This window comes from Paroedura picta, chromosome 11 (genome assembly GCF_049243985.1).
Source record: "Paroedura picta isolate Pp20150507F chromosome 11, Ppicta_v3.0, whole genome shotgun sequence".
NCBI classification, from domain to species: Eukaryota; Metazoa; Chordata; class Lepidosauria; order Squamata; family Gekkonidae; genus Paroedura; species Paroedura picta.
The window spans coordinates 1178260-1205498 of NC_135379.1; the positions used below are offsets into that span (position 1 = coordinate 1178260).

Consider the following 27239-nt stretch of genomic DNA (forward strand, 5'->3'; position numbering starts at 1 on the left):
TAGTCCTTGGGGCGTTGCGCCTGCGCCCTCCGGTCCGCTCCCCGCAGCCGCTCTTTCCTTCCTCTCGCTCCCCGCCTTCGGAGGACTGACGTCACCCCTCCGCGGCGGCAGCGGCTGCTGCTTCGGCGAGGCCTGCCTGAGGCGGGCGGGCGGGCGGTCGCGCGCGGGGCATGCCGGGAATGGCGACGCCCAAGATGGCGGCAGGATTGAAAAGTTGTTGCGGCGGCGGCGGCGGCGGCGCCTCCGTCCCTCGCTAAGGCTGCGGCTCCCCCCGGCGCGGCGATGGCGGCGCGTTGAAGGCGGAGGGGGACCCGGGCGGGGAGATGGCTCCGGGCCCCGCCTGAGACATGGAGGAGGAAGGCAAGCGGGGCAAGAAGGCGAGTGCGGCGGCGGCGGCGGCGGCGGTGGCGGCGGCGGGGGCGGGGCGAGGGGCGAGGGGCGCGGGGGCGGGGCTCCTCGTTGAGGACTTCGCCTTGGGCGGCGGGGCAGGTGGCGCGTGCCGGGTGCGTGGCTGGAGCCGGCCTGCCGCTTGGCTGCTCTCCTGGCGCCCGGCCCTGCCCGGCCCTGCCCAGCTCGCGGGTGATGCGCTCCTCCGGTCCTCGGGGCAGGGGCCGCAGGCTCGTGGGAGCGCCTCCCTTGCCCCAGGCCTTGTCCGCCCTTCAGGCCGTGATCTACGCGTGTGCTGCTCTGCTGGCCTCAGGCAGGCCCCGTGTCCCTCCTCCGGGGCCCCAGAGCTAGCTGGCCTCCGAGTGGCCATGTCTCCCTTGCCCCGTATTTCTGTTAAGGAGTTTTGCTCAGCGTCACAGTTCTTGGCTAAGGGGTGTCTGGGGAGCCACATGCCGCTATAGAATAATAATGAGTTGAAGCCCAGTGGGGAGCAGCGAATAATCGGAGGGACAGGAGCTCTGGCTCAGTGGCCGAGCGTCTGTTGGGGATGCCGGAGGTTCCAGGTTCACCCACCAACATCTCTACTTAAAGGATCTGACGGTAAGTGTTGTAAAGACCTCTGCTCGCGACCCAGGAGAGCACAGCCCCTCTGAGGACACAGGTGGACTCTGCTAAACCAAGGGTCTGATTCAGTATAAGGCAGCTTTGTGTGTGTTAATAAAATGCTGTTGAGCACAGCAAAACACAGACCTGGCCAAGAAACTGTAGTCCTTGCTTCCATCCACACACCCTATTTTCCTTCATAATAAATTACACCAACTTGTGCGTTCCTTTGCTTTGAAAAGGTTTATGCTGAATTCAAAACCAAGGGTGCGTTGCTAAAGCAGCCAACAAAAGCTTAGTGTCACAATGGGTTTGTTTGTGTTTTATTGTGGAACAGTCCAAATTTAGTAACACTGGGTACTATACAAGAAACATGCACACTTAAAGCTGCCTTTTACCATGTCAGACCACAGGGCTTTCAGCTCTGACCGGTAGTGGCTCTCCAGGATCTCACATGAAGAGGTTTTTCACATTGCCAACTACATAATCCTTTGAAACTAGAGATGCCAGGGATTAAACCTGGACCTTCTGTATTCAAGTCAACACAGCATGCTCATGTGCTTGCTTCATGGCACGCAGGAAGGAACTGGAAGAAGTGGTGGGGATTTTCGCCTCTGTATTCAGGTAGTGGCAGAACAATTAGAAGAGAGGCTTAATGGAGTGCGGAAAATGCACTTCAGCAGCTGGAGCATTAAAGATGCCCACAGCACCTCATTGCAGCTCTTTTTAGCATGTCAGAATGTGAATGCTAGAACTGTGTTACTTACACTGGAAAAAATGACCGAATAAGAAATTCACCATAGTTCTTAAGAACCCAGAATAAATCCGTGAGATTCACAAACTCCATTTCTCTAACTGCTTATTACAATTGTCCGTTGACTGTTTGCATACTCTAGGCCTCTGGACTAGATGGACCCTCACTAGTCTGAACCAGCAGGGCTCTTCTGATGTTCTTGCATTATTAAACAAGATGGGAGGTGGCCATGCTCTCCCTGTCAATTTCTGTGAATGATGGAGGAGAGAGCAGTATGTCGCTTGTAGCACTAAACAGGGAGAGGTGGCTCTGGGAAAGAGGGTGGAGTGCTGTGGGGTGAACAGGGCTGAGAGTGGGGCTCAGAGAGAGACCAGGGTGGCTGCTCCTGTGGTGGTGGGAAGAGGAGGATGCAGGTGGAAGAGAGGCCAGTCGGGGTAGCCTTGAAACCACGCATCATACAAAGTAATGTCAGAAAATGTGCCCCAAGCTTTTTGTGTGATGGAGAGAAAGGAGCCACCGGGCCATTAGGGCATGAGACCGGCTCAGTATTGTGCATTCAGCTTTGTACGCGTGAGCAAGTGTGACTTTGGAGAAATAAATGTGGAGCTTATGGACTGGGAAATGATTGAGTACCTGGAGTTTGACTGCTCAGGGCTGGTCGCTTGTGACTCTGGCTCCTAAAAACTGACATTTTTTCTCTTTCCCCGCTGCTGGGTAAAGCTGGGTAAACCTTTCTGACTTTTCCACCCTTCCTGTGTGCTTCCTGTCATAGCATTGTGGTTAAACATGGACTTCATGGCTGAATGAGTTTATTTCCCTTAGATAGATGTTTGCTAAAGCACCCTTGAAGTATGTGGGGAAGTTCTGCACAGAAAACAGAATGTATCCCCCCACCCCTGATCAGAACTTCATAAGGGAGACCAAATCCGCAAGGGGAGAGAGAGAAAAATTGTTGTTCAACAAGGAACTCATAAGGGGGCTGAACAAGCTGTTGATTTTCCCAAGTCTTTCACATCAAGGCTTTGGGGAGGGGGGGTGTTCAAAGTAGTTCATTTAGATGGCCATTCTTACACACGAGTGAAACATCAGGGAAGGTCAGCAGTGCTCTGTTCCAGCCATATGCTCCTAAATGCAATTCTGACTTTTCCCCAAGAGCGGTATTCTCATTAAAATTCTCAGCTAATTTTAGTTGAGTTTCATTGTAGAACAAAAAATGGGTCCCTGCTCTAAATAAAGCTTGAGAGGGGGCGGGAGGAGAGAACAGCCTGCTCATGAAGCATCTCGTATGACGATTTCCTTGAAAAGACGTTCTGTTTGGGGCTGTTTAAAGTCCGTCTTTCTGAAAGGGCTTGTTCTTCTGCTGTATTTGCCAACGCTTCCTCGGGGGATGTGGTCAGCCTGTTGCTTTGCATGTCCCGGGTCCAATCCCTGGCAGCATTTTCTCCCTGCCGCATTTGTGATTGTTCTCTCTCCTTGGGAAAGGCATCTGAGTTGCAACCATTCAGTCCCATTTATCTGCTGGAGATGCTGCAACGTCATTAATCTCATATTTCAGAAGCAGCTTTGCTCTGATGGACCCTGCCTCCCAGTGTCTTAGTATTAGATACTCTTTGGGGGGTTATTTCATTGGCCGAGAGGCGGTTCGGAATCAAAGCTATATATACCCACTGGTTCTAGGATCCAGCTCCAGTTAGAACCACCCTGTGAGCTCATCCCCTTTGAACTGACCATTCTCTCCCCGCCCTCTGCAGCTGGGGACTTGACTGTGGGAAAGGAGCTATTTTTAGTGGTACCCATTTGCCATGTGAAGCAGCAGCAACTGGCATTTCAGAGCGTCCGGCTGTGCTGAGACCCTTTTGTTTGGCCAAAGCAGTTCTAGACACACTGGCAATGTGTGGTTGTGGCTCTCCAGGAAGAGTCCTCCTAGGCCCCCGAGAGACTTTAGTGAACACCCGTGAAGCGGCCTTCTGCTGAGTCAGGCCATCAGTCTCTTAGAGTCAGTATTGTCTACTCAAACCGGCAGCAGCTTTCAGGGCCTCAGGCGGAGGTCTTTTCCAGCACCTACTGTCTGGTGCTAACGTGATGCTGGGCACTGAACCCAGTAGCTCTGCATGCCAAGCAGATGTTTGATCACTCCCTAAACTCACACGAAGCTGCCCTTTGCTGAATCAGACCCTTCGTCAACAAGGTCGGTCTTGTCTCCTCAACCCGGCAGCTGCTCTTCCTGCCACTTTCTGAATTTTGCACCGGCATGAATAGATGGGCGGCTGTGTATGGAGACCTAAACTGCTCTCTGGATGTAATCTACTCAGAGTAGGGAGTCAGGAACATGGGATCTCATTTTCTTGACCTTAATTCCAGCTGCTGTTTATTTTGTCACAGCCGTGGACATGAAAGTCTTTTACAGCTTCCTTGACTTTGTTCACTGATCATACTGGCGTCCTTTCAGTTTTCCTAATCTGTGGCCTATTGTTTTATCTGATCATCAGAGGGGATTTGGTGACAATGCTGTGTTCCTGGAGCTGCAGAACTCCCCTTATTTTAGAAAAGTACAAAGGGGGTTTGGAGAGAGACTGTGAGAGTCTGTGTTTGGGAGGAGTCTTGTCTGGGTTTGATAAAACCAGAAAAGGGAATGTCTGGCTTCAGTTGTCTGCGCCAGGCTCTTTGTGGAATCCGAAGGGAGCTGCCTCCTCCTTGTCCCTTGAAAATCCACATAAGCCATTAGGGCTAAATATATACCCTTAACTGGCTGCTTAATCTAGCTCTCCAGTGGGGCATGGCCACTCCTCGGCAGGTTGGGCCGACCTCTCCTGTTCCGCATACTTGGGGGAGTCCAGGGCTCCAGTCGTGCCACAGAGGCCTCGTGTCTTCTGCTTTGTTCACCCTCCAGCCGGGCAGCCGCTTAGCTGTGTTCTTGTATTGTTAGAAGTATTGCGACTGGCACAGACCGGCTCTCTAGAGAGGAATGATTGTGGCCTCTCCCGGCTTGCGTTGCCAAGAGGTAGCAGGGGGCACTGGGGCAAGGATGACAGCAGGACGAATGACACAGCAGGATAAGGCAGTTGCAGATGGCACACCTTCATGGCAAGAAAGAACCGTGGCTGTCATAGCATCGAGAGCCGAAGTGGCTGAGCGTGGGCCATTAGACGGGGGCCTGAGATGTTACCTGGGCTGAAGCTGGGAGTGAGCCTTTGGCATGCTTAACTTCCCCTTGGCTCCCTTCGTTGCACATAGAGAAGTACTGAGCTGAGATGCCAGTGAACACTTGCATTTACTTTATACCAAGTCAGAACTCTGGCCAGTCAAGGTCAGCATTGTCTGCTCAGACTGGCAGCTGCCCTCTGGGTTTCAGGTGCTGGTCTTTCACATCACCTTTTACCTGATCCTTACCTGGAGATGCTAGGGAAGTGAACCTGGAACTTCCTCCATGCCAAGCACACACTCTGTCCCTGAGCAACAGCCCCTCGCACAAAACTGCATGATGCTGGAACAGACCAGCGGTCCATCGAGATCAAGATCGCCTACTCTGACCGGCAGCGGCCCTCCAAGCTCTCAGGCAGAGCTCTTTCCTGTTCCCCACCACCCGGTCCTTTCAACTGGAGATGCCGGGGATTGAACCTGGAACCTTCTGCATGTCAAACAGATGCTCTGCCCCTGAGCCATGGCCCCGCCCCAAAAGGGGGATTCAGTTTTCGTTTGAAACCCAGGATCCTCCAGATGCTGGTGGATGAGTGCTTGGAAAACTAACCCCATGCAGATGTGGAAGGACTTACTGGCTGCTTCCTGTATTCCTACTGTGAGATGTCACAAAGCGATCCAGACAGGACCTTAATCACAGGGTGCCTCCACGTGCAGCCAGGTGCGTGATCTTGGGCTAGTCACATTTTCTGGAGGAAGGGAAAGGTGTTTGTAAGCCGCTTTGAGAGTCCTTCAGGTAGTGAAAACAGCTCTTCTCTGCTTAAAACATATATGTCTTTGCTCACAGAGAGGTGAATATTTGTGCTCACTCTATAGCAGAAGGCGAATGAGCATGCCCCAGGTATGTTCTGAGCATCCTGTCAATGACTGCATTGATCCTCAGTGTGAATCGGCCTGCCTTGCAAGAGGCTGACCCCTCCTACCTGTGCAGACGGGAAGGGCTGTCGGATTGGCCTGCTGCTGCTCAGAGGCTGCGTGAAGAGGCTGGCAGGCAATGAAAGGCCTCTTTGGCAGGCTCCCTCGGCCCTGCCTGCTGGCTTCTCCACTCCCTGCACAGCGTTCAGGCGGCAGAACAAACTGAACCTTGGCAGAAAAACATCGAGAGAACTGATGCGAACTGGCAGGAGGGGCCCCCTCTGCCCATATCGTTCCCCTGAACTTTAATTCTAACATGGAGCTTTAAATAGAAGGGGGAGAGGTTGGAAAAATCAATTCCAGTTGCTCTTCTGGATAGCAGGCATTGTTTTCTCTGGGAGTGGGGCATTGAAGCTTAAAAGCCAAGCAACACAGTCCTGGTATAGCTTGGAGTTTTTACAGGGGCTGCCTAATAGTTCAGCTTGACGAAAGACACTTTCTGCGTGCTGCTGGGCTGGGTCTTAACCTTATTTTAGCAACTCCCTGTCTGTACTGGCCTCTGTTGGTTGCTTAAAGCCCGTGGCTTGGTCTGCAGCAGCCACTGAAGAGGGAAGGGTTACGGCTCAGTGGTAGCTTGGCATGTAGGATGCCCTGGGTTCAATCCCCAGCACCTCCAGGTGACAAGGACCAGCCAGGAGGTGCTGTGCAAGACCTTTCTCTGCCTGGGAGCTGCTGCTAGTCGGAGCCCACAATACTGACCTCAATGGTTTGACTAAGTAGAAAGCTGCTACTTCTGTCCATAGGCCGCTCCTAAGGGAGCAGAATGGAGAGCCAGCATGGTGTAGTTGCTGGAGTGTCAGCACGGGTTCGAGTCCCCAGTCATGCCAAGACGCTTGCTGGCTGACCTCTCTCAGCCTCACCTACCTCGCAGGGCTGTTAGGAGAGGGTTCCTTCTGGGAGCTGCCAGAAGGAACGACCTACTGACGAAGAGGAAGCTCCACATTCAGAGGCACTAAACCTCTGGATCCCTGGGCCAGGAGACAACAGCAGGGGAAGGAAGGCCTTGGCCTCTCTGGCCTGTCGCTGGCTCTCCAGAGGATCTCCTTGACCCCTGGGTGAGAAGACAGGATGCTGGACTAGAAGGAGCCCAGTCTGATCCAGCGGGGCTCTTCTGATGTTGTTATGAAGGCCTTGGCCGCCCTGCCCTGTTGCTGGCTGTCCAGAGGAACTGGTTGGCCCCTGTGTGAGAGACGGGTTGCTGGACTACATGGATCTTTGCTGGTCTGATCCAACCGAAAGAGCCCACACGCCTTGATTCAGACTGCCCAAGGGCTGCAAGAAGCATTCTTGGGTGGCCAAAGACGAGCCTGTCACGTGTGGCACGCCTTCCTGGGGGCTTCCGGAGCTCTGCGGCTGTCCCAGTGGGCTGTCTCTGGCTGCGTTCTGCTTGCACATTGGCTGAGCGACAGGAAGCTGTGGTCTGCTCATGTCCGGTGTGCTGTGCCTGCCCGTGGAGCGAGTCAGCTGGGAGCCTGGCAGGGTGCAGCAGGGTCTCTGGGGCCAGCCAAACAAGACCTGGGCTGCAGCCCCTCTTGTGCGTTTCCGCTCGTGATTTCCCGAATCCTTCATGGAGAATGAGGTAGGCCTTCAGAACTGCTGGGCCAAGGGCCCATTTTACTTCCTCAAGGAGCCCTGCTGGTCCCCGGCAACATTTCCTCCCTGCCTTTCCCCGGCCTCTGCTGTGCCTTTCTTTGCACGCCTGTCCAGCCACCTCCCGGTCTCAGTTTACAGTCCCCTGTCAATGGGCCACTTGGCAAAACCTTTCCCCGGGTCATCGAGCCCCTCCAGGGCTGTGTGGGTTTTCCCCAGAGGTTTGACTTGCTCATGCAGCTGTGCTCACTGGAAGAGCCCTAGTCGCCCCAGGGCAGGCTGGCGGGAACTCCGCCACATCCCTGGAACTTTGCGAATGGAGGGACTGGCTCCCAGGGGAAGCCTCTTGCTTGACCACCAGTGTCCCCAAACAGGTTGGGTGGGTGGGTGGGCGTGGAGAGGGGCGAGGACCGTGCCTTTCCCAAATTCAGATTAAGAAAAAAACCCAAACCGTGCTCAGAGCTGGAGTCTCGGCACAGTGAGTCACTTGACTTCCCCTTTGGTCTGTGGTGAGGATGCAGCGGAGTTAAAAGCAGATTGCGCCACCCCCGCCCCTCCAGAGCACCCCTTGCAACCAGGAAAGGGCCCTCTCGCTTTGGAAGGAGACCCTGCCGTGGCCGGCGTGGCTGTGAGAGGACAGGCGGCATCTCTGGAGCCCTGAGGAGAGAGCTCCAGGAGAGGGGGCGGGGCTCAGTGGGCGGAGCATCAGGCCCCAGGGCCCGATCCTGGCATCTCCAGCAGAAGGGCTGGGGAGCAGGTGAGGCGAGGAGAGCGGCTGCTGGGCTGAGTAGGCAGTCTTGGCCTTGGTGGGCCCAGGCCTGAGTCAGGGGCGGGCGGTGGGAAGGCGGTACTGACGGGGGGGGGGTTGTCTCAGCACAGAGGAGGAAGAGGGCACTGCCCCCTTGTTTGCTTTCTGTGACATAGTTGGGGACTTAAGTCGTGTGAGCCAGAATGTTTTTTGGGGGGTGGCCCTGCCTGTCGGTCCCTTTCCTTGACCAGCAGGGTCTTTCTGCAAAACCTCGAATTGCTGTCAAGAATAGAAGGCTTAAAAGCACCACAGATGGGAAGACATGGCACAAAGCCTGGGTCAGTTGTTTTCAAAACAGGGCTGGCAGGCCTGTGCAGGGAGCCTGTGGGGTCACCGGGGGGGGGGCAGACTGCTGTGGGTTGCAGCTGAGACAAGTTGCAGTTTGGCGCATGTGGCCCATGTGCCTTTGCGAAGTCTCGGTGCGCTTTCTCCGATGCCTCCGGCCCTGCAGCAGAGCTCTCTGGAGGCAGGAAGCAACCCGGCTTGGGCCAGTGTGGCTCCTGGCGCATGGGGCGATGCACAGGCCGCCCTCTTGTGTTCCTTTGGGCCAGCGGGGAGCTCTGTGCAGAAATGCCCCCGGGGCTCATTTGGAGGCCGTTGCGGGAAACGGGAGGGCGAAGCAGCTGCCATCGCTGTCTATCAAGGCGGTTCAGCTGCCCGGAAGGGGCCTGAGTCGCTCTGTTCCGTCCATAGAACACGGCCAGAACTGAGGCCTCTGGCACTCCGGTGCCAGCCCCCGTGGCTCTAGAAGTGGGCTTCTAGCGGGAGCGCCTCCGGCGTAATGCTGAACCATCTCTGCCCCTCTCTTCTTGCAGCCTGGGATCGTGTCCCCTTTCAAGCGGGTCTTCCTGAAAGGCGAAAAGGGCCGGGACAAGAAGGCGCAGGAGAAGGTGACGGAGAGGCGGCCGCTGCATTCGGTGTCGCTCTCCTTCCCCGAGCGGGTGGAGCCGGACGTCCTCTTGAACGACTACATAGAGAAGGAAGTGAAGGTAGCCGCTCCGTGGCCTTGGGCAGCTTCACGCGCAGTCTGTGCTTCCGGGTTTCTGGCCTGTGTTGGTTGGTTTGCTGTTTTCCTATCGTGCCTTTCCCCCCAGCGGGGACCCCGGGTGGCTGCTGTGCGTCTCCTCTCCTTCCCTCAGCAGGCCTCCCTCGTGGCAGAGTGGGGATGGGCCTGGGACGGCCCAGCTCCCAGGCCCCCACTGGGACCGCGGCACCAGGCTGCGTTCTGTGCCCCTGTCCTGACCGGCCGGCGGGCTCTGAGTCCATAGGAGGCCGCCTCTGTCCACCCCCATTCTGTGTCGCCAGGGGGCTGGAGAGGCGCCTCCTCCACGGGAACTCCTGCAGTGGCTTGGCTAGTTCTGCCCCTCTTGTCAGAGAGGCTAGGCGGGGGGGGGGAGCACATGTGCAATTGGCCACAGTTCACCCAGTCAATTTCATGCCACGTGAAGGTCTGACCTCAAGTCCTCCGCAGAGCCAGAATGGTGGTGTCCTGAGCGGGGATCTAGGGCACCCCGGCTTGAGCCCCCCTCTCTGCCTTGAGATTTCGCCAGGTGACCCGGTGTGCCGTCACTCAGCCTAACCACGCAGGATAAAAAGGAGGAGAGGAGACGGCTGTCAGCTCCTGTAGGCACCAGCCGAGGAGAAAGGCAGGGTGTTACTCAGCAAATAAAAGCAACCACAGCTGCCCTGCTGCACGGGCTCTGGGGCCATGTTGCATTGGAATGTTATAACGTAGTCGCATAACTAATAGCCCGATGCAGGAGTAATTATTGCAAAATAGATCTTAAAACCAGCACGCGTTCCTAATCCCCGAAAACCTGCCTGAAAGAAATCCCTTGTGGGTTTTCCGAATGCCTGTCTGCCCATGGAGCTCTTTCGGGCCATCTAGGCAAGAGGAGGGGGGGGCAGCGTGATGTCGTGGTCAAGAGCAGCGGACTCTGATCTGGAGAACCGGGTTTGATTCCCTTCTGACCACTCCTCATGTAGCCAGGTGGGGGACCGGGGGCTAGTCACCCTTCTCTTAGAGTTGTTCTCTCAGAGCAGTTCTGTCAGAGCTCTCTCTGCCCCACCTTCCTCACAGGGTGTCCGTTGTGGGGAGAGGAAGGGTAAGGGGTTTGTGAGCTGCTTTGGGACTCCTTCGGGTAGTGAAAAGGAGGGTTTGAAAAAGCCAGTTTGTCTTCTTCTGTTAAGAAAAAGGTGAGGTCATTTCTCTCTCGTTTACGCTCACCCATTCTTTGTCCTGAAACTGGGAGGGTGGGCTCCGTTGAAAAGCAAAACTGGCTGGCTTATATTACGTGGGCAAGATGGACATTTGTCCTGGGCGCTTGAGGCTGATCCTGCATTGAACAGGCGGCTGGGTTAGGCAGCCCTCTGGGACCTTCCAACCCTGTTTGACTGTGCAGAGGGAGCTGGGCTCTGCCCCGTGCTGCCCATAGGGAGGGCTTGGGGCCAGGGCATGTGCATGACTCTCTCTCTCTTGCTCTCACTCAAGATCCTTTTCTTTCTTCCCAGTATTTAGGACAATTAACATCTGTCCCAGGGTACCTGAATCCTTCCAGCCGTACCGAAATCCTGCATTTGATAGACAATGCAAAGGTGCGTACCACTTCCCTCGGGACTCTCTCTGAGCAGGATCTAAAGCCTCTGCCGTGGCACTGTGGCGCAGAGCAGGGTGAGCCATGTGCAACAGCTATGGAGAGAGCGTTTTAAATACCGTTCCCAAACAAACAATACAAATATCAAAATAACCTGATTTACATACATGTCCAAAGGGAGGAGGCTTGCAAACAGACCCTTCCTGCTCTAAGGCCTCCCATCTGAGGCCCGCTGAGTGTTCATGTGAAATGAGGTAGGACGGGATGGACACGCTTTTGGGCTAGAGTGCCAAAACCTCTTCAGTTTCTCCTGGCAAAGATGTGTGGTGGTGGGCAGGCAAACTAAAGGGGGTGAGGAGAAGCAAGGCTTGCACTGGCCAGCCCTAGAGCCAGCTGGACCCCGGACGCTGCTCAAGAGCTCCCCTTGGGTCCCTTGGGTGGGGAGCCAGCCTGCGTGCTGGCCAGAATGGTCTGGGCTGCCAGGGTTTGCCTGCTGGGGTGCAGGACCTGGGCCGTGTGGCTGCTGCTGCTGCTGCTGCTTGGGCAAGTTTGCCCTTTCCCCTCCCCGCTTTAGGGTTGTGGCTGGATGTTTGTTCCTAGGAGGGGGCACCGTGCCACCCGAGGAGATCCGAATGATAGATTCATGGCCCCTTCCCCTCCTTGAAATCTTTCACTGCCTTTCTGGCATTTGCCTTTCTCAGGAAATGTTTTTCCGGCAAAAATTGTGGCCGTTCACCGCCTGTTTCTCTCCGCCCGCCCTTTCCCTAGAGAGCACATCAGCTTCCAGGACAGCTGACCACAGAACATGATGCGGTGATCAGTTTGTCAGCCTACAACATCAAGCTAGTGTGGCGAGATGGCGAAGAGATCATTCTCAGGGTCCCCATCCATGACATTGCCTCGGTTTCATACATCCGGGACGACTCCTTGAACTTGGTGGTGTTGAAAACAGGTAGGCCTTGATGGGTCCATGGCTGGGGGGGAGGGGGGGGAGGCAGCTCGGAGGAGATTGGCTGCATAGGATCCTTCTCCTTCAGAAGAGAGTAAATTTGCTCCGGATATGTAGGAGGTCCTGAATGCTTTGGGGGCAGCAATGACCACAGGGATCCTGGCTCAGTGGCAGAACCTCTGCTTGGCACACAGAGAAGGCCCCAGGTTCAGTCTCAAGCTGGGATCTGCTTGTAGGTGATGGGGAAGACCTTTCCCCGAGCCCCTGGACAGCTGCCTCTCTAGGAAGACAGTACTGACTCTGCTGTAGGCAAGAGCACTCTGTCCTGGGAGCCCCTCCTCCACATGCCCCAGTGGACTCATTCCAGTCGGCCCTAGCCCCTCCCCAAGGGGTGGCTGGGAAGCCCTCCTTTCTAGATCTTTCTGCCTGCAAGTCTTGTCTTGCCCCTGAGGAGTGTCTTGAAGGGGGTGTTGGGGGTCTGCCCCCCTCCCGTCCCTTTGCCTTCTTGAGCGTGGTGCTTGACAGGGCACAGGGAGTTGTGCTGCCGTGCGCACCCCCTTCCTGCTGCTGTGTCCTTTGAGGGTTTGCTCCCCACAGGCCGTCCACCTAGTTGCAGCTCTCCTTGTCTGGAAATCCATGGGGAAAATTGCTTGAATTGTGGCCTGCGTTTGATTGGGGCCTCTCCTCCGTGTGGGCCTCCTTCAGCATGGACAGACCGGCCACTTGCTCCACAGCGCCTCCCAGTCTGGGTGGGGTTGGAGGCCTTGAGCCCGCCCGGCCTCCTTGGCTTCGTTCCCCTCGCTCTGCCTCTCCTCCTCCTCCTCCCTCTCCTCCTCCACGTATCCAGTTTTCTTTCTTTCTCCCTGGAGAGGGGAGGGGGGTATTGCACGCAAATGTACCTCTGTGTCACTTCTTCAAGGTAGCTGGTGGGGGAACCCTTGCAGACTTGCTGCAGTGTTTTCACGAATGGTCTCTGGTTTTTCTTAGCTCAGGACCCCGGGATTTCCCCTAGCCAGAGTCTTTGCGCCGAAAGTTCGAAAGCTCTGACTTCGGGGTCGCTCTCGGAGAGTGGAGTGGTCCCCGTTGAAGCCTGCTGCCTGGTGGTCCTGGCGACGGAGAACAAAGTAAGATGCTTCTGCCTCTGTGACCGGGCAGCTCTGCCCTTCTGCGTTCCCCCAAAGGGGCCCTTCCCACAGAGGCCTGACTCACAAACCGAATGCACCCCCCCCCCCCCACACACACACACACACACCCGACCTGCCTCTCTCACCACCGGGGCTGGTGGAGCTTCCCCCGCGGACTGTGAGGGAGAGCAAAGCCATCTTGTGCCACCCCGTCCTCTGTCTAGACTCTAAGTGAAGAACAATTTGGGACAGGATCGAAAGGAGCGGAGCGGCAGGAGAGGGCTTGCCCCTCTCCCTTTCAGACCTGCAATTGGGAGAACCCCTTAGAATGTTCTGCATGGGCTCCTGAGTCCAAAGTGACGGCTGCGTTTGTGGGACCGCATCCGTCCCTGGCCAGCCACAGTCCAGCAAATGAGCCCAGCTCTTGAACGGGGGAAGGCGACTCACGCAGATAGATGAAAAGCTTCCATCTCTAGAGAAGGTTCCCGGCCGGCCCCCCCCCCCCCTCCCGTGGTCCTGACCTCTCTCTTCTCCTCCTCCAGGTCACGGCAGAGGAGCTCTGCTCCCTTCTCAGCCAAGTCTTCCATATTGTTTACACAGAGTCCACTATAGACTTCCTGGACAGAGCAATATTCGACGGGGCCTCCACGCCCACCCGGCACCTCTCCCTGCACAGTGGTACGAGGACCTCCTGGGGGATCCGCAGGGGCTGCTCTTCCGTTCCCAGCCATGCAGCCTTGCGAGGGGAGCGGGGCAGGCCACGGGAGGGACGCAGTTCAGCCGCAGAGCATCTGCCTCCCAGGGTGGATCCCCGGCACTTCCGGTTCAAAGGAGATGGGTGATGGGAGAGACCCTTTTCTGCTTGGGACCCTGGAGAGCGGCTTCCAGTCTGAGTAGGCAAGACTCACTCTGATGGGCCACACTTTGACTCAGTAGAAGGCAGCTTCCAGTGAGGGGCTGTGGCTCAGGGGCAGAGCCTCTGCTGGGCATGCAAAAGGTGCCAGTTCAATCCTTGGCAGCATCTCCAGATGAAAGGGCCAGGCAGGGGAGAAGGGGCAAGACCTCCCCCTGGGACCCTGGAGAGCGGCTGCCAGTCTGAGCAGGCAAGACTGACTTGGATGGACCGAGGGTCTGAGGCAGAGTAAGGCGGCTTCAGGTGGCCACTCATCTCAGGTGGGGCAGCCCACTGGCCACTGGGAGGCCAGCCGCAGCAGCACTGACAGGTCTCTCCTCTCTGGTCTCTTTGCAGACGACTCCTCTACAAAAGTGGACGTTAAAGATGCTTACGAAACGGAGGCGAGCACTCTGTGAGTAGGAACTGGCGAGGGCTGCCCCAGCCGGACTCCACTGGCCGTTGGGGGTGTTCCGGGCTGCGTGGCCAAGGGGGTCGGGTAGTTGTAGTTGGCTGGCGTCTCCAGAGGCAGGGCCCGGAAAGATGCCGACGTGCTCTAGCCCAGCTCCACAAGACCTCACAACAACAACAAGCACCTTGTGAGTGCCTGAAATGCTGAAGAAGGCTCACGGGTCGCTTCACACGGAATTCCTTGGATGCCTTTATGTTTAAGAAGAGGAGGAGTTGGTTCTTTGAGACTCCTTCGGGTAGAGAAAAGCGGCATCGAAGAACCAACTGCTCCTCCTCTTAAACACGGAGGGATCCAAGGAATTCCGTATGAAATGATCCCTGATCCTTCTTCAGCGGCTTCCAGTCGCCTTCCCTTCCTCTCCCACAACAGACCCCCTGTGAGGGAGGGGAGGCGGAGAGAGCCCTGATGCCACCGTGAGAACTACAGTACTGGGGCTGGCTGCATGTGGGTGAGGAGGGTGGGGGAATCAAACCCGGCTCACAAGATTAGAAGTCACCATCCTTAACCCCTCCACCAAGCCATCCGGACGCAGCATGATGGTCGTTCCATGGGATGGGTATTCTGTGGGAGCGGCTGCTGCCAAAGCAACGTTGGTAAAAACCTGCACAACCAATCAGAAGCCTTGCTGGGCCCAAGCTGCACCCCGTTTCCGATGCTCACCCTGGAGCCCACAGGCAACGTCTTCGGCACCCCTCGGCAAGGGGGCCAGCTCCTCCCCCCCCCCCAACACTTAAATGTTTTGAGGGCTCATAACAGCAGCTGGCTGAGGGAGGGAGCTGAACAAAAATATTAGAACGAGAGTACAAATGTTTATTATTTAGTGCACATTAAGAAGATTAAAAGCAGCGTCAGTGCCGTGGTTTAGAGCGGCAGCTTCTAATTTGGCGAGCCAGGTTTGATTCCCCGCTCCTCCACATGCCGCCAGCTGGGTGACCTTGGGCTAGTCACAGTCCTGTCAGAGCTGTTCTTGCAGTCGCCACCACCACGTTGGGAGCCCTGCTGTGGAAGATGGGGGGTGATGCGGAAGTGGGAACTGTACCGTGCAAATGCATGCCGATGTCCAGCTTCCTGTGTCCCGGAACGGAAAGGGCATCTCAGGCTCTAGGGGGGAACCCCAAATGATGCCGGGATCTGCTGTGCGTTTTCAGCTCTTTCCCCGAGTCCTTGGAGACCAGCGGCAACTCCCCCTCTTCCTTCGCAACGCAGCCATCGCCACACACCAAGACAGCCAGCGAAAGTGAGCTGAGCACCACAGCGACGGAGCTCCTTCAAGACTACATGATGACGGTAGGGGAGATGAGATGACCCCCCTCCCTCCCAGTAGAACCTTCTCAGACTGGTCTGGGGCCTTGGCTGCCGGTCCTGGAGGCGGGACCCCTTCCCAGGACCTTTTAGGGCAGCATCGTGCTTAGGAACAGGGGGGCCAGCAGTAGGGCCAGAGCTCAAGAAGCCCCCCACTGTGGCCCCCAAGCATTAAGGAGACAGAGTATCCCTGCCCCAGACAGAGTGTTCGATCTGTACCTCGTTACTAAGGCCCACTCATGGGCCGCTCCACCTTCTCATTTATTTATAATTTGGTTTATATACCGCCATTCTCAGAAATTCTGGCTCATGGCGGCTTGCAACATATCAAAGAACAATAATATATATAAAATATCAATCTAATTCCATCTTGGAGCTGCCTGTGCTTGGAAGTCCTCCGGCGGGGACCCTGGAGAGCCACTGCTACTCTGAGTAGACAGGACTGACCTTGATGGGCCCAGCGGGGCCCGATTCAGAAGAAAGCGGCTTAATTCGGGGTTCAGTTGTTGACCCTCCAGTCCAGGCAGCCTTAAAAGACTGTGGTGGAATTTGTGCAAGTTAGAATTTGGGGGGCAGTGTTTGGGAAACCTGCTCTGCCTGCCTCCTGCCGTTCAGAGCCCCTCTGCCCCCCGGGAGGCCTGCGAGGAGAGCAACCCCAAATGCTTCCTGCCGGGCCTTGTGTGAACAAATTCAGCACGGTTGTGCAGAGGAGGCTTGTGGCTGTATGCCAGCTGATCTTTGGGCAGGCCAGCGGGGCACTCAGGCCGTATGGAAGCCTGAGCTGCGTGTCTTGTCTGACCCAGAGTGGGCAGTTAGCACAAACGCCAATCCGTGCGTGGGGGATGCCGTGCCAGCATGGAGCCCCCAGGAATGAGTTTCCCCGCCTTTCTCTTTCCCAGTTGCGAACCAAGCTCTCCTCGCACGAGATCCAGCAGTTTGCCATGCTCTTGCACGAATACCGCAACGGGGCCTCCATCCAGGAGTTCTGCATCAGCCTGCGGCAGCTGTACGGGGACAGCCGCAAGTTCCTCCTCCTAGGTGAGCCCCCTCCGCTGCCAAACTTTAGCTAACTGAAAGTTAGCAAAAGGCTGCTTGCTGGCGGTTGGGTTTTCTACAAAAGTTTTATTTATTTTACACACACCTCTGGTCTCCCTCGCGTGGCGCGGGACATGCCTGCTCTAGCTGCTTCCTGGAGGAAAAAAAAGACTGAATGAACAAAACTTTTTGAAAAACAGAAGATCAGCAGAGCCTGTTGCCATCCAAGCACAGGAAGACTTGCGGGTGCTGAGTGTGAATCTCGCAAAACTGGTGTGCGTGCGTGTGTGTGTGTGGGATCAGCTTGTGTGTGCCACTGGACATGTTGTTGGAAGGCCAGCTGCAGCCCTCCCTGTAAGAAGAAATCCGTGGACACTAAACACAAAACCCAGGCTGATTTGATCAAGTCGCGTTTTCTCATGGCTCCCTCTAGTGACTCAGTCGAGGTAAGTGCTGAAGACACGGGAGACAAGAGCCGTAATTCTCCCCTCAAGGGGGACAGGATTCCCAGACCGGGAGATTCCTGCCGGGTGATGGTTCTGCCGTCCCAGAGCTTGAACTGGAAATGTGCCTGTCTGCCCCAGGGCCCTCATGACTGGCTCCTGGCCAGACCTGGACCTGGGTGGGCCAGGCTCGCCCATCTCTGGAGCTAAGCAGTCAGCCCTGGGGGGCACTTGGGTGGGGGTCACGATGCAGAGGCAAACCACCCCTGTCCCTCTCTTGCCTGGGGAACCCCACGAGGCCGTAAGAAGTCGGCTGCTGCTTGATGGCATCTTCCAGCACACTGAATGTCTTATCCACAATGCCCGTGTTGTGCCCTGAGGCGACTCTGGCCTGAGAAGCGGATGGAGGGATGGATTGATGGAGGGACGGAAGCAGAAACGGCCCCGTCGCTTCACCAGTCAATCACGGAGATAAAAGTGTTCCTCATTCCGAGCAGCCACTGTTGCCAAAGGGGCAGGTGGCCTCCCGGCCGCTCCAAGGCCCAGTGTCTAGAACAGCAAAACTAGATTCCCCTCCGAATTCCCCTCCATCCCCCCCCCCCCCCGAGACAGGCCAGCAGCTCTTTGCTAGCAAGCCCAGTAAGTCCCAGTTGCAAATGCAGATGCTTTTTGGTGACCCAAAGTCAGATTCAGAGAGCGGCCGATTCTAATTGAGAGACTGTGCTTGATTTCCCACTCCTCCTCCACACTTAGCCAGCTGGGGGACCTTAGGCTAGTCACAGTTTCCTCATAGCTGTTCTCCTAAAGCGGTTATCTTAGAGCTCTGTCAGCCCCACCTTGTGGGGAGAAGGGGGATAGGTGTTTGTCAGCCACTTTAGGATTTCTTCAGGCCGTGCAAAGTGAGGTATTAAACCAGCTGTTTGTAAATGCGATTCCCTGTTGGCTGTGGAGAAGCAGAGGAGGGCTGTGGCTATCCTGCTAGTGGGGGAGGGACATGCAGTGCCAACAAAATGCTGGTTGGCCCCAGCCGGCATGAGGGGCTCAGTGTCTGCCTTCTTCCTCCCCAAGGCCTCAGACCCTTCATTCCCGAGAAGGACAGCCAGTACTTTGAGAACTTCCTGGAGACGTTGGGCGTGAAGGACGGACGGGGGATCATCACCGACAGCTTTGGGAGGTACCGGCGGGCGGTGAGCTCCGCCTCCGACTCCACCACCAACGGCAACGGAGCTGCCGGGAGCTCGGACGACCAGTCGGTCCCCTCGGAGGGAGACGAGTGGGACCGCATGATCTCGGATATCAGCAACGACATCGAGGCTCTGGGCTGCAGCATGGACCAGGACTCTTCCTGAGGCCCCCCGGTCAGGAGAGGATGGTGGCAGCTCTTGCAGCCCCACAGCAAGGGGGCCTTTGTTGCCCTCTCCCACACCCACGCACGCCGAGAGGGAAGCTGGAGGTGAAATCCTGTAGGGCTTCCCCCGTCCTGCCTTCGTTGTGCTCACGGCTGGCGGTCTCTTCTGTGAAGGTGCCGGGAAGGAAGTGAGCCAGCCACGGGAAGGAGAGCGGGCTCAGCCGGGGGAGGGCAGAGCTTGGCAGCTCTTCCTGGGTGCCCCTCTCGCTTCTCCCCCAGCGTGAACTGCCAGGGTGCAGGGAGGCCAAGAGGGAGGCACTCAGCCAGCTTGGGGGCTTTCACACAACAGTTCTATTTTTTTAAATGAAGTTTTACCGCAATGTGAATAACTTAAGATTTGTCAGGAGGCATTTCTGATCCAAACCAGAGTGTGGCCTTGGCTGCCCAGCAGAGGCGGGGTCCTTCTGCAGCAAAGGCCTCAGCAGGAGTGGATCTCCCGGGGCCACCCTGGCCAGCAACCCTTCCTCCTTCACAAGGCCAGGTGTCGGGCTGGGTGGGGGCGCCTGGGGCCGGTCGAATCCTGTTGGCCCAGCAGCTGCACATCGACTAGGAAGGTGGCCCTTGAGTTGAAAACCGCAGCAGGCGACCCCTGCTGACCTCAAGCAAGGCCAGCCTCTGGCACGCCCGTTGGTCTCCGAGCACCCTTCTGGTCACAGGCTGAGCCTCCCCTTGTCCCGATCCTAAGGCCGCGGATACCTTTCGCTTCCTGCCGGGGTCTGCGGTGCTGCTGTTCCAGACAGGTGCGGAAGACCTGGGCTCCGGGATGGCTCCGGCTGGAGGGGAGCGTTGGGGCTCCAGGCAGCCTTGTCCCCAACGAGGGATCCTTGGCTGGGCCCCTGTTGCTGTGCCACTTTGCGGCCCCTGAGAAACCTGTTTGTCCCCCTCCCTTTTGCAGAGATGGTTGTTCGGCTGGGCATTTGAGGTCCGCCAGTTGTTTTTGTATGAATCTGTTCAGCTTCTTTCCAGATGTGGGAAGGTGATAGCAAACTGAAGAGTGAGGTAGATGGGGGGGATTCATTTTTGATATGGAAGAACTATATACATACTGTATATGCGCTGTATATATATTATACCTATAAAGGCATCCTGATTTTTGTATGTGTCCTGCCATGAGAATTCCAGGAGCAAGAAGATAAGCTGTCCAGTGCCCCCCCCCCCGGGGTAAATTGAGCAAGTGGTTTTTATAATGCAGAATCCCAGGTCTCTTCCTACGCAGGAGCTGCGAGCCACAAGCTGGGGGCCTGCATGGGCCCTTAGGGGATGGCTGTGAAGCGGAGGCCTCTCCCGGCTTTTTGTCTCCGGCCTCTGAAGTGCTGTGTTGCAGGCAGGTCTGGCTGGGGAAAAATCCTAGAGCCTAAAATCTACTTGGGTTTGTGTCCTGGCCTGGGGAGAGCTGGATCCTCCAGGGAGCATTCAGGACAACAGTGGCTTGGCCAGGAGGGGGTGCTGTTGCTCAGCTCATCCCATAGAATCATAGAGTTGGAAAGGGCCATACAGGCCATCTGGTCCAACCCCCTGCTCAACGCAGGATCAGCCCTAAGCATCCAAGAAAAGTGTGTATCCAACCTTTGCTTGAAGACTTCCAGTGAGGGGGAGCTCACCACCTCCTTAGGCAGCCTATTCCACTGCTGAACTACTCTGACTGTGAAAAGTTTTTCCTGATATCTGGCCTATATCGTTGTACTTGTAGTTTAAACCCATTACTGCGCGTCCTCTCCTCTGCAGCCAACAGAAACAGCATCCTGCCCTCCTCCAAGTGACAACCTTTCAAATACTTAAACAGGGCTATCATGTCCCGTCTCAACCTCCTTTTCTCCAGGCTGAACATTCCCAAGTCCCTCATCCTATCTTCATAGGGCTTGGTCCCTTGGCCCCAGATCATCTTCGTCGCTCTCCTCTGTACCCTTTCAATTTTATCTACGTCCTTCTTGAAGTGAGGCCTCCAGAACTGCACACAGTACTCCAGGCGAGTCTGACCAGTGCCGTATACAACGGGACTATGACATCTTGTGATTTTGATGTGATGCCCCTGTTGATACAGCCCAAATGTCATTCACCTTTTTTACCGCTGCATCACACTGCCTGCTCATCTGAGAGCTGGATCCTTCTTTTGGGGCAGGCATAAGAAGGGGGCCTCCAGGGGAACGAGAGCATCGATCCATCAAGGTCAGTCTTGTTTACTTAGACTGGCAGCAGCTCTCTGGGGTTTCAGGTGGAGAAAGGTCTTTCCCATCATCTCCTGCCTGGTCCTTTTCACTGGAGATGCTGCTGGGGATTGAACCGGGGACCTTCTGCCTGCCAAGCAGAGGCTCTGCCCCTGAGCCAGGGTCTCTTCAGAAAGCTCCTTCAGCTGCTCCCACAGCGGTCTCGACTCGGGGGTGGATGTAGACCAACACAGCCGCCCCCCTGAATCCTGGCCTGGGGAAGTTCATGTTGGGCAGTTGTAGTTGGGGCTGAATCAGCCACCTTCTGGGGCTTCTAAAAATGAGAGAGAGCAGGAGTGCCCAGGACAAGTGGAGCTGACCATTTAAGCAAGGGGCAGCATTTAGCCTTTGAGGGCAGCAGAGGGCAGCCCAAAGGAGGAGGAGGAGGGAGACCTTCCTGAGGTTGACACTGGCACAGTCTCCCTTGTATGGGGGAGGGGGGAGAGAAGGGGAATACCAGGAGTGGCCCTTCACTGTTGGTGTCTGACTCCGGGTCTCAGGTGCTGCTGGACTCGAACCCAGACCTGCATGGTGCTACGCGCCTGAAGTGGGGGGGCGGGTTGAGCTTCAGGGAGGCGAAGGGAGGTCGGGCTCTCTAGTCCATCACTGCCTGCTTGTTGGAGGCTGGGCCCAGCAGCATGCAATTATCTGCAAGAGGCCTCAGGATGCATGCTAAAAATATGATGCTCTCCATGCACCCCACAGTTATTTTTAGGAGAGCAGTAACAGCATCACAAAGGAAGGGGCATGCCCCAAGGAGCTTGCGGTCCCCATGCAGGGAGAGCTGTGTCTTCAGGGGGTTGGCTGGGGCTCCCACGTCACCCATTTGCACTGCAGCAGTTTTCCTCCTCTTGCATCAGACACAGGGCAGAGTTCTGCTGCCTCTTGCCTCCTTCCCTCCCCAACAGATTTGGCTGCCCCGCCTTTTGTTTACAGGGCAGCCTTTGTTCTGTCATCAGTGCAGCTGGGACTCCAGATCTGAGGTGCTGCTCAGCTTCAACGGTGGCACATGAGTATAATTTTGCAAACTGCTTCAAAACGGGGAAACAAATTTCTAGCCCTCATTGATAAAAGCTAAGCAAAATTTGAGTCCAGTGGACTTTTAAGACCAACAAAGTTCTGTTCATGGTGTAAGCAGCTTTCATGAGCATGCACACCTAGACAATGAAATGGGTGTTATAAGACCACAGATAAAAGCTGAGAGTGGGTCATGGATTAGTTCACAGCATGTTTACCAGATAAAGGGGCCTTACAGAAATCAATAGCTCAGTTTATCAGGTAACGTGTAAACCGCCCCAAGAAGACCTGTCATGAGAAGTATGAACATAAATACATAAATACATTTGTTTGGGTTTAACTCTGAGGGGAAAACATGGTAAAGGAAATAAAAATGTTAAGATTAAAGTTTAATGGACAGATGCATTCCCAATTGTAGAACCCCAGAGGAATTAAAAACTCATCTGTCAAACTCATCGCCTGACTTCATGGGGCAATGTGGACTGCAGCATGCACTGGGTTTCAGGAGGGCCTGTGGCCCTTCTCACTGGACTTAGAGTGGGACTGTGAATTTCTTACATTGGGCAGGGGGTGGACTAGATGACCACTGGCATCCCTTCCAGCTCTATGGGTTAGAGTAGTTCCGCCATGGAATCAACAGCATAAGGAGGTAGGGCTAGACAGGAAGTGGCTAGACAGATCCTTCTCCTGGATGCTCTAGGCCGATCCTGCATGGAGCAGGGGTGGGACTCTGCCTGGCCCCTTCCTACTCTAGGATTCTGTGTTTCAAAACATTATCCAGATCTGCCACCTAGGAGCAGAATGCAGCTATCTCAGGGATCTCAAACATAAAGATAACCTCCTTCCATGTCCCACCCACTAAGAAGTCACAACTGGGGCTTTGGTACCTGAAAAAGGTATTTTCTCCTAACCCAGCTGATCACACATACTTGGAAATACACAATGGGGAATTAGCAGCAAGGTGGAGAGCATTTTGGAGGAGAAAAGGAGCCCAGGAGAAATGGGGACATCCCCTTTTCCACTTCCCCGCTCCAGCCACACTGCCATGATATGGGTGGCTGAGACCCCCCCCTCCTGGGAGCTGCAAGGCCCCGTCTCCATTGGGTAATTCCAAAACCAGCCTGACCCCCTAATTCCAAGCAGCAGCTTTTGTTTCGTCAACAAGGACAACAACTAAGCCTGGAGCCATGGCTGAGAGCAGGGGCGTCTGACCTACAGGACCAGGCTTGATTCCCCACTTCTCCTCCACCTGCAGCCAGCTGGGCTTTCTTGGGCCAGTCCCAGTTTTCGTAGAGCTCTTCTCACAGAGCAGTTCTCTCTGCCCCACCTGTCTGACAGGCTGTCTGTCGTGGGGGAAGGAAGGGAAAGGTGCTAAAAAAAACCCAGCTCCTTCATGGTTATCCTGCACGTTCTCATAGGCACGGGGAATACAAGAGAATGCCAGTGAGGCTAAACAGTTGGGTTTACCTTCTTTCTGCAATGACCAGAACAAAGTCCAAAACCATTAGAGCACAACCAGAATCATTCTCCCCCCCCCCCCCCTCGAAGGAGGATCCCGAAGCTGGTGTGCCGTTCAAGTGAGTATACCGTTTATTCAGCAGCAGCAGCAGCATCAAATGCAGAAGAGTCGGGACTAGTGACTGGCAGTCCTAACGAACAACAGCTGTATTGGACAGGAGTAACTGTGCATCTATACAGGGTGGGGGCAGAGGCTGGGGGAGGAACCTGCCAGCCGGTCGCTACATGGTCAGCTCCTGCAAGGAAGAACGAAGGGATCAGTCACGTTTTCAAAGGGGGGGGGGGAGCAGGGAGCAAGTACATATCTCTCCAAGATCTGCCCTGCCTCTGCCACTTTCGGGCAGGTTCACAACATGCTGGCCTTTCCGGAGAGGACTACGGCGCCCAGTGTGAGTGGGCTGCCCCAGGTGCATTTCTGTCGCATCACCTCCAATGCAGTCCCTAAACTCTATTATACTGTGTGCCCAAACTGTACTATTAGAACAGGGCACCCACTGCCTTTTCTGGCCCCAGAATGTGTTCTTAGAAAGAGGGTTGGGCTAGGTAGAGCTCTCACCCAGCCAAGCTTCTAGGAGCTTAGAATCAGAGTTGGAAGGGACCTCTGGGGTCATCTAGTCCAAACCCCTGCAGAATGATCGGCCATTGTGGGATTTGACTGGCTGCACTCATATTTAAAAAGGCTTGCTGTGGTAGCAGCTGCAACCATAGTACAGGGATTGTCACTTGGGGACAGCAGGTCTGCGGCAGCAGCCATTTTGTGCCTGGCTCCTCCTCCTGAAGTAGCCATTTTGTGGCTCCACCTACCACGCTGAGTCAAACTTCCAAAGGGGCCTGCAGCCTCAAAACCCCCTGAATTAGACAGTCCATTTGTCAGTCCAGAGGCTCCCAAGTCCAAATTTAATTCCTATAATTTAAGACGGGATTGTACCCATGCTTCCTTTGTGACCCTGTCTTGCACACCCAGGGAAATGTCAATCACCACTTTGGGGTCAGGAGGCAAATTTCCCCCAGGCCAGACTGGCCAGTGATTCTGGAGGGTTTTTTTTTGGGGGGGGGGCATCATCTGGGCATGGAATTGGGGCCGCTATGGGTGGGCAGGTAGTTGTGAATTTCCTGCATTCTGCAGGACTAGATGACCTTGGAGATCCCTTCCAAGTCCAGGAGTCTGTGATTTTAAGACAAAAAGAGCACCCACAAATCAATACCAATGCAGGAGCCTGGAACCCACTACAGTTCCGGGGCCTAACTGCTCCTCCAAAGGACTCCCCCCCCCCCTCACACACACACACAGTCTAGAGAGGATGCCAGTCTGCAGACCCTTCTCCTGCCATCCCATAAAGTTCCCAAAGGCCCAGCCCCTCCCAGCCGCGGAGGAGCAGTGGGCTCCAGAGACTCCAGTGGGCTCCAGAGACTCCAGTGGGCTCCAGAGACTCCAGTGGGCTCCAGAGACTCCAGTGGTCAGGCTCTCGGCAGGCCGAGGTCTCTCCCTGCTCCGGACAAGACGACACCCGCAAGCATCAGGCTCACCATGATGGCGTTGACGATATCGTTGTTGTTGTGCCGAAGGGCCCGCACCGCTTTGGGCCGTGACACGTTCGCCTGGGCCATCACCAGCTCGATATCTCTCACCTCCAGACCCGCTTCATCCACCTGGCCGGAGAAAAATGGGCAGGAGGCAGTGAATCCCACGGGCGTTCCGGGGCACTCGCAGGGCCGTAACCTCTTCGGCAAAAAGCCCAAAGGCTACCCCTTTGGATCCCAGAGCCAGGAGGCAACATCAGGCCTTGGCCTCTCTACCCTGTGCTTGGCCCTCAGGGGAACCGGTCGGTCACTATGTGAGTCGGGAGGCTGGGCCAGGTGTCCAGGCCTGATCCAGCAGGGCTCTTATCAAGGCCTTGGCCTCTGATCTGTTGTAGCCACGGGCTCCGTGCCAGAGCAGAAGGGCCCAGGCTCAATCCCCAGCATCTCTAGGCACAGGACTTGAGGAAGGAGGCCACTGCTCCCGTGGCCAAAAGAGCCCAGCACCCTCCCTTCCCCTCCCCTCCCCAGCACCCTGCGAGGCTGACCTCCTCTTCCTCCTCGCTCTCCTCCTTGATCGTCAAGGGGGGGGCTGTTTCGGTGATCAGAGGCGAGTGCTCCGTGGGCACCTTGAACTTCTCGGCGGCCGCCTTGTGCACCTGCTGAGAGAGGTCTTCGATCTGCAGGAGACAAACGGAGAAGACTCTGATGGGAGGCCGAGACCCGGCAGAGGCCCTTGGTGCTTTTTCCTCACCTGGAATGTTTCCTGCTGAGCCTGCTGGGAGCCGAGAGCAAGCTGAGCTGAGTCCCAACAGCTTTGGCCCCGCGGGTGGACCTCCTGAGGGCCCCTGGGTTTTAGCCACTGCATGGCAGAGTGTTGGCGTGGATAGGCCACTGGTGTGCCCCCCCCCCCAAAGAGACTTTTGGCCAATTGATCTGATTTTTTATTCCGCCCTTCCAGTAAATTTCTAATATTTTGCTGTAACAATTTTTTTAATGTTGCTTGATGGGGGGCCATGGCTCCCCCACCCAGCCCCAAATCTGCTGCAGGGCAAGAGAGGTTTTGTTATGAACAGCCTGAAGAGGCCTCCTTTCAAACGGCCGCCTATCCTGGAGAAGCAGCGGGGGGGGGGGGCGAGGAAGCCGGGCCCTCCTGAGGGGCCTCCCCATGACACCAGAACTCCCCGCTCACCTTGGCTTCTCCGAAGACGATGTAGATATCGGAGGCTGGGCTCTTGAAGACGTCCGGCTTGGTGATCACAAACAAGATATTCTTGGATTTCCGGATTGTGATCCTGGTGACGCCGTGGATTTGCCGCAGCCCAAGCTTGGACATGGCCTGGGGTGGGGGTGGGGTAAAAAGGAGACACCGTCCCATAATGATCAACGTGGCCAGGAGATCTGAAGCAGGAAGTTGAGGTGTGTGTGTGGGGGGGGACCTCTGCCCAAAGAAAGGGCAACAGCTGAGCTCTCCATATGAGGGAGTGCTCCAGGGCTGGTGGGCAAGGTCACACGACCCATGAAGCTGCCCTCGACTGCATCAGACCCCTGGGGAGAGGAAGGGAAGGCGGCTGGAAGCTGCTTTGAGACTCCTTTGGGTAGTCAAAGGCCAGGTACAAAAACCAGCCTTGTCTGCTCAGACTGGGAGCCTGCTCTGGGGCCTCCGGCAGAGGAAGGACTTCTGCATCCCCTCATGCCTGGTCCTTTTAACTGGAGAGGCTGGCAGGTCAGGACAGGTCCTATCTTAGCCTGTCCTTAGCAGCAGAAAAGAGCAAGAGTCCCAGAGCACCTTAAGAAGGAATAACATTTGTGGCAGGGGAGGAGCTTTCGTGAGTCACAGCTCAGGGTGGGGATTGAGCCTGGGACCTCCGATCCATCCCAGCGGGATCCTCGCCTGACCTACCTGCTCCTGCCTCCACCTACAACCGGCGGCTGATGGACAAGGAACCACCACTGCAGGCAGCAGGCAGACTGCCCCCCTCCCCCCTTTAGCCTAACAAGCTTGTGGGGGGGGGGGAATAAGACTGCAGCCACTTGCACACAAGGGTAGGCAAAAAGGGCACAGCGCCAGCTCCTAATGGAAAGGGAGAAGCTGTCTTGCACTCCCCCGCCCCCCTGGGAGGCAGAGAAGAGGGTCTGAAAGGCCAGACCTTGGCGGGGGAGGGGGAGGGGGAGGAGACCGAGATGGGCTTCTGGAAATAGAGCGGGTGGGTTATTGATTGAGGGAGGGGAAGCAATGCAGGATGATCCGCCGGCCTCGCAGCACAGCAGTGCTTTCCTGGAACTTCAACCGGGCTGCATTTGGGTGCCGGTAAGGCTCCTCTGCACTGCTTCAGAGTCCAGAGCCTGAAGGACGCCCACAGGGGCCCACAGGGAGCTGCCTTGTCTGTGGACAATGGCTCTCCGGGGTCTCAGGCAAATGTCCTCTCCACGGGAGACGCCTGCAAGGGTTGAATGTGGAGCCTCCTGTATGCCAAGCAGAGGCTCCACCCCTGAGCCATGGCCCTT

The 27239-nt window shown here is 56.0% G+C and overlaps 2 protein-coding genes across 7 annotated transcripts in view; one reads left to right on the top strand and one right to left on the bottom strand.

Annotated features, from left to right (window-relative positions):
- The first annotated feature begins 149 nt into the window (after positions 1-149).
- On the top strand, positions 150-19558 carry CCM2 (CCM2 scaffold protein). 2 transcript variants are annotated; one of them, XM_077304358.1, is made up of 10 exons: positions 150-377; positions 9071-9244; positions 10767-10850; positions 11618-11801; positions 12786-12922; positions 13465-13600; positions 14172-14229; positions 15435-15573; positions 16488-16626; positions 18135-19558. In XM_077304358.1, the coding sequence occupies exons 1-10, from the start codon at positions 348-350 to the stop codon at positions 18413-18415; spliced, it is 1362 nt and encodes a 453-aa protein (XP_077160473.1). In that variant the 5' UTR covers positions 150-347; the 3' UTR covers positions 18416-19558. The 2 variants fall into 2 exon arrangements, with proteins under 2 accessions (XP_077160473.1, XP_077160474.1); XM_077304359.1 differs by lacking the exon at positions 150-377 and adding an exon at positions 7001-7436.
- Positions 19559-21893: 2335 nt separating this feature from the next.
- The window catches only part of LOC143820913 (uncharacterized), a 32633-nt gene continuing 27287 nt past the window's right edge, over positions 21894-27239 (bottom strand). For all 5 annotated transcript variants that reach the window (XM_077304291.1, XM_077304294.1, XM_077304293.1 and 2 more), the window contains exons 6-9: positions 25924-26070; positions 25280-25411; positions 24741-24863; positions 21894-23449 (exon numbers count right to left, since the gene is read on the bottom strand). In XM_077304291.1, the coding sequence (XP_077160406.1) occupies positions 23435-23449; positions 24741-24863; positions 25280-25411; positions 25924-26070 (417 nt within the window). In that variant the 3' untranslated portion in view covers positions 21894-23434. The remainder of the gene's footprint in view (positions 23450-24740; positions 24864-25279; positions 25412-25923; positions 26071-27239) is intronic.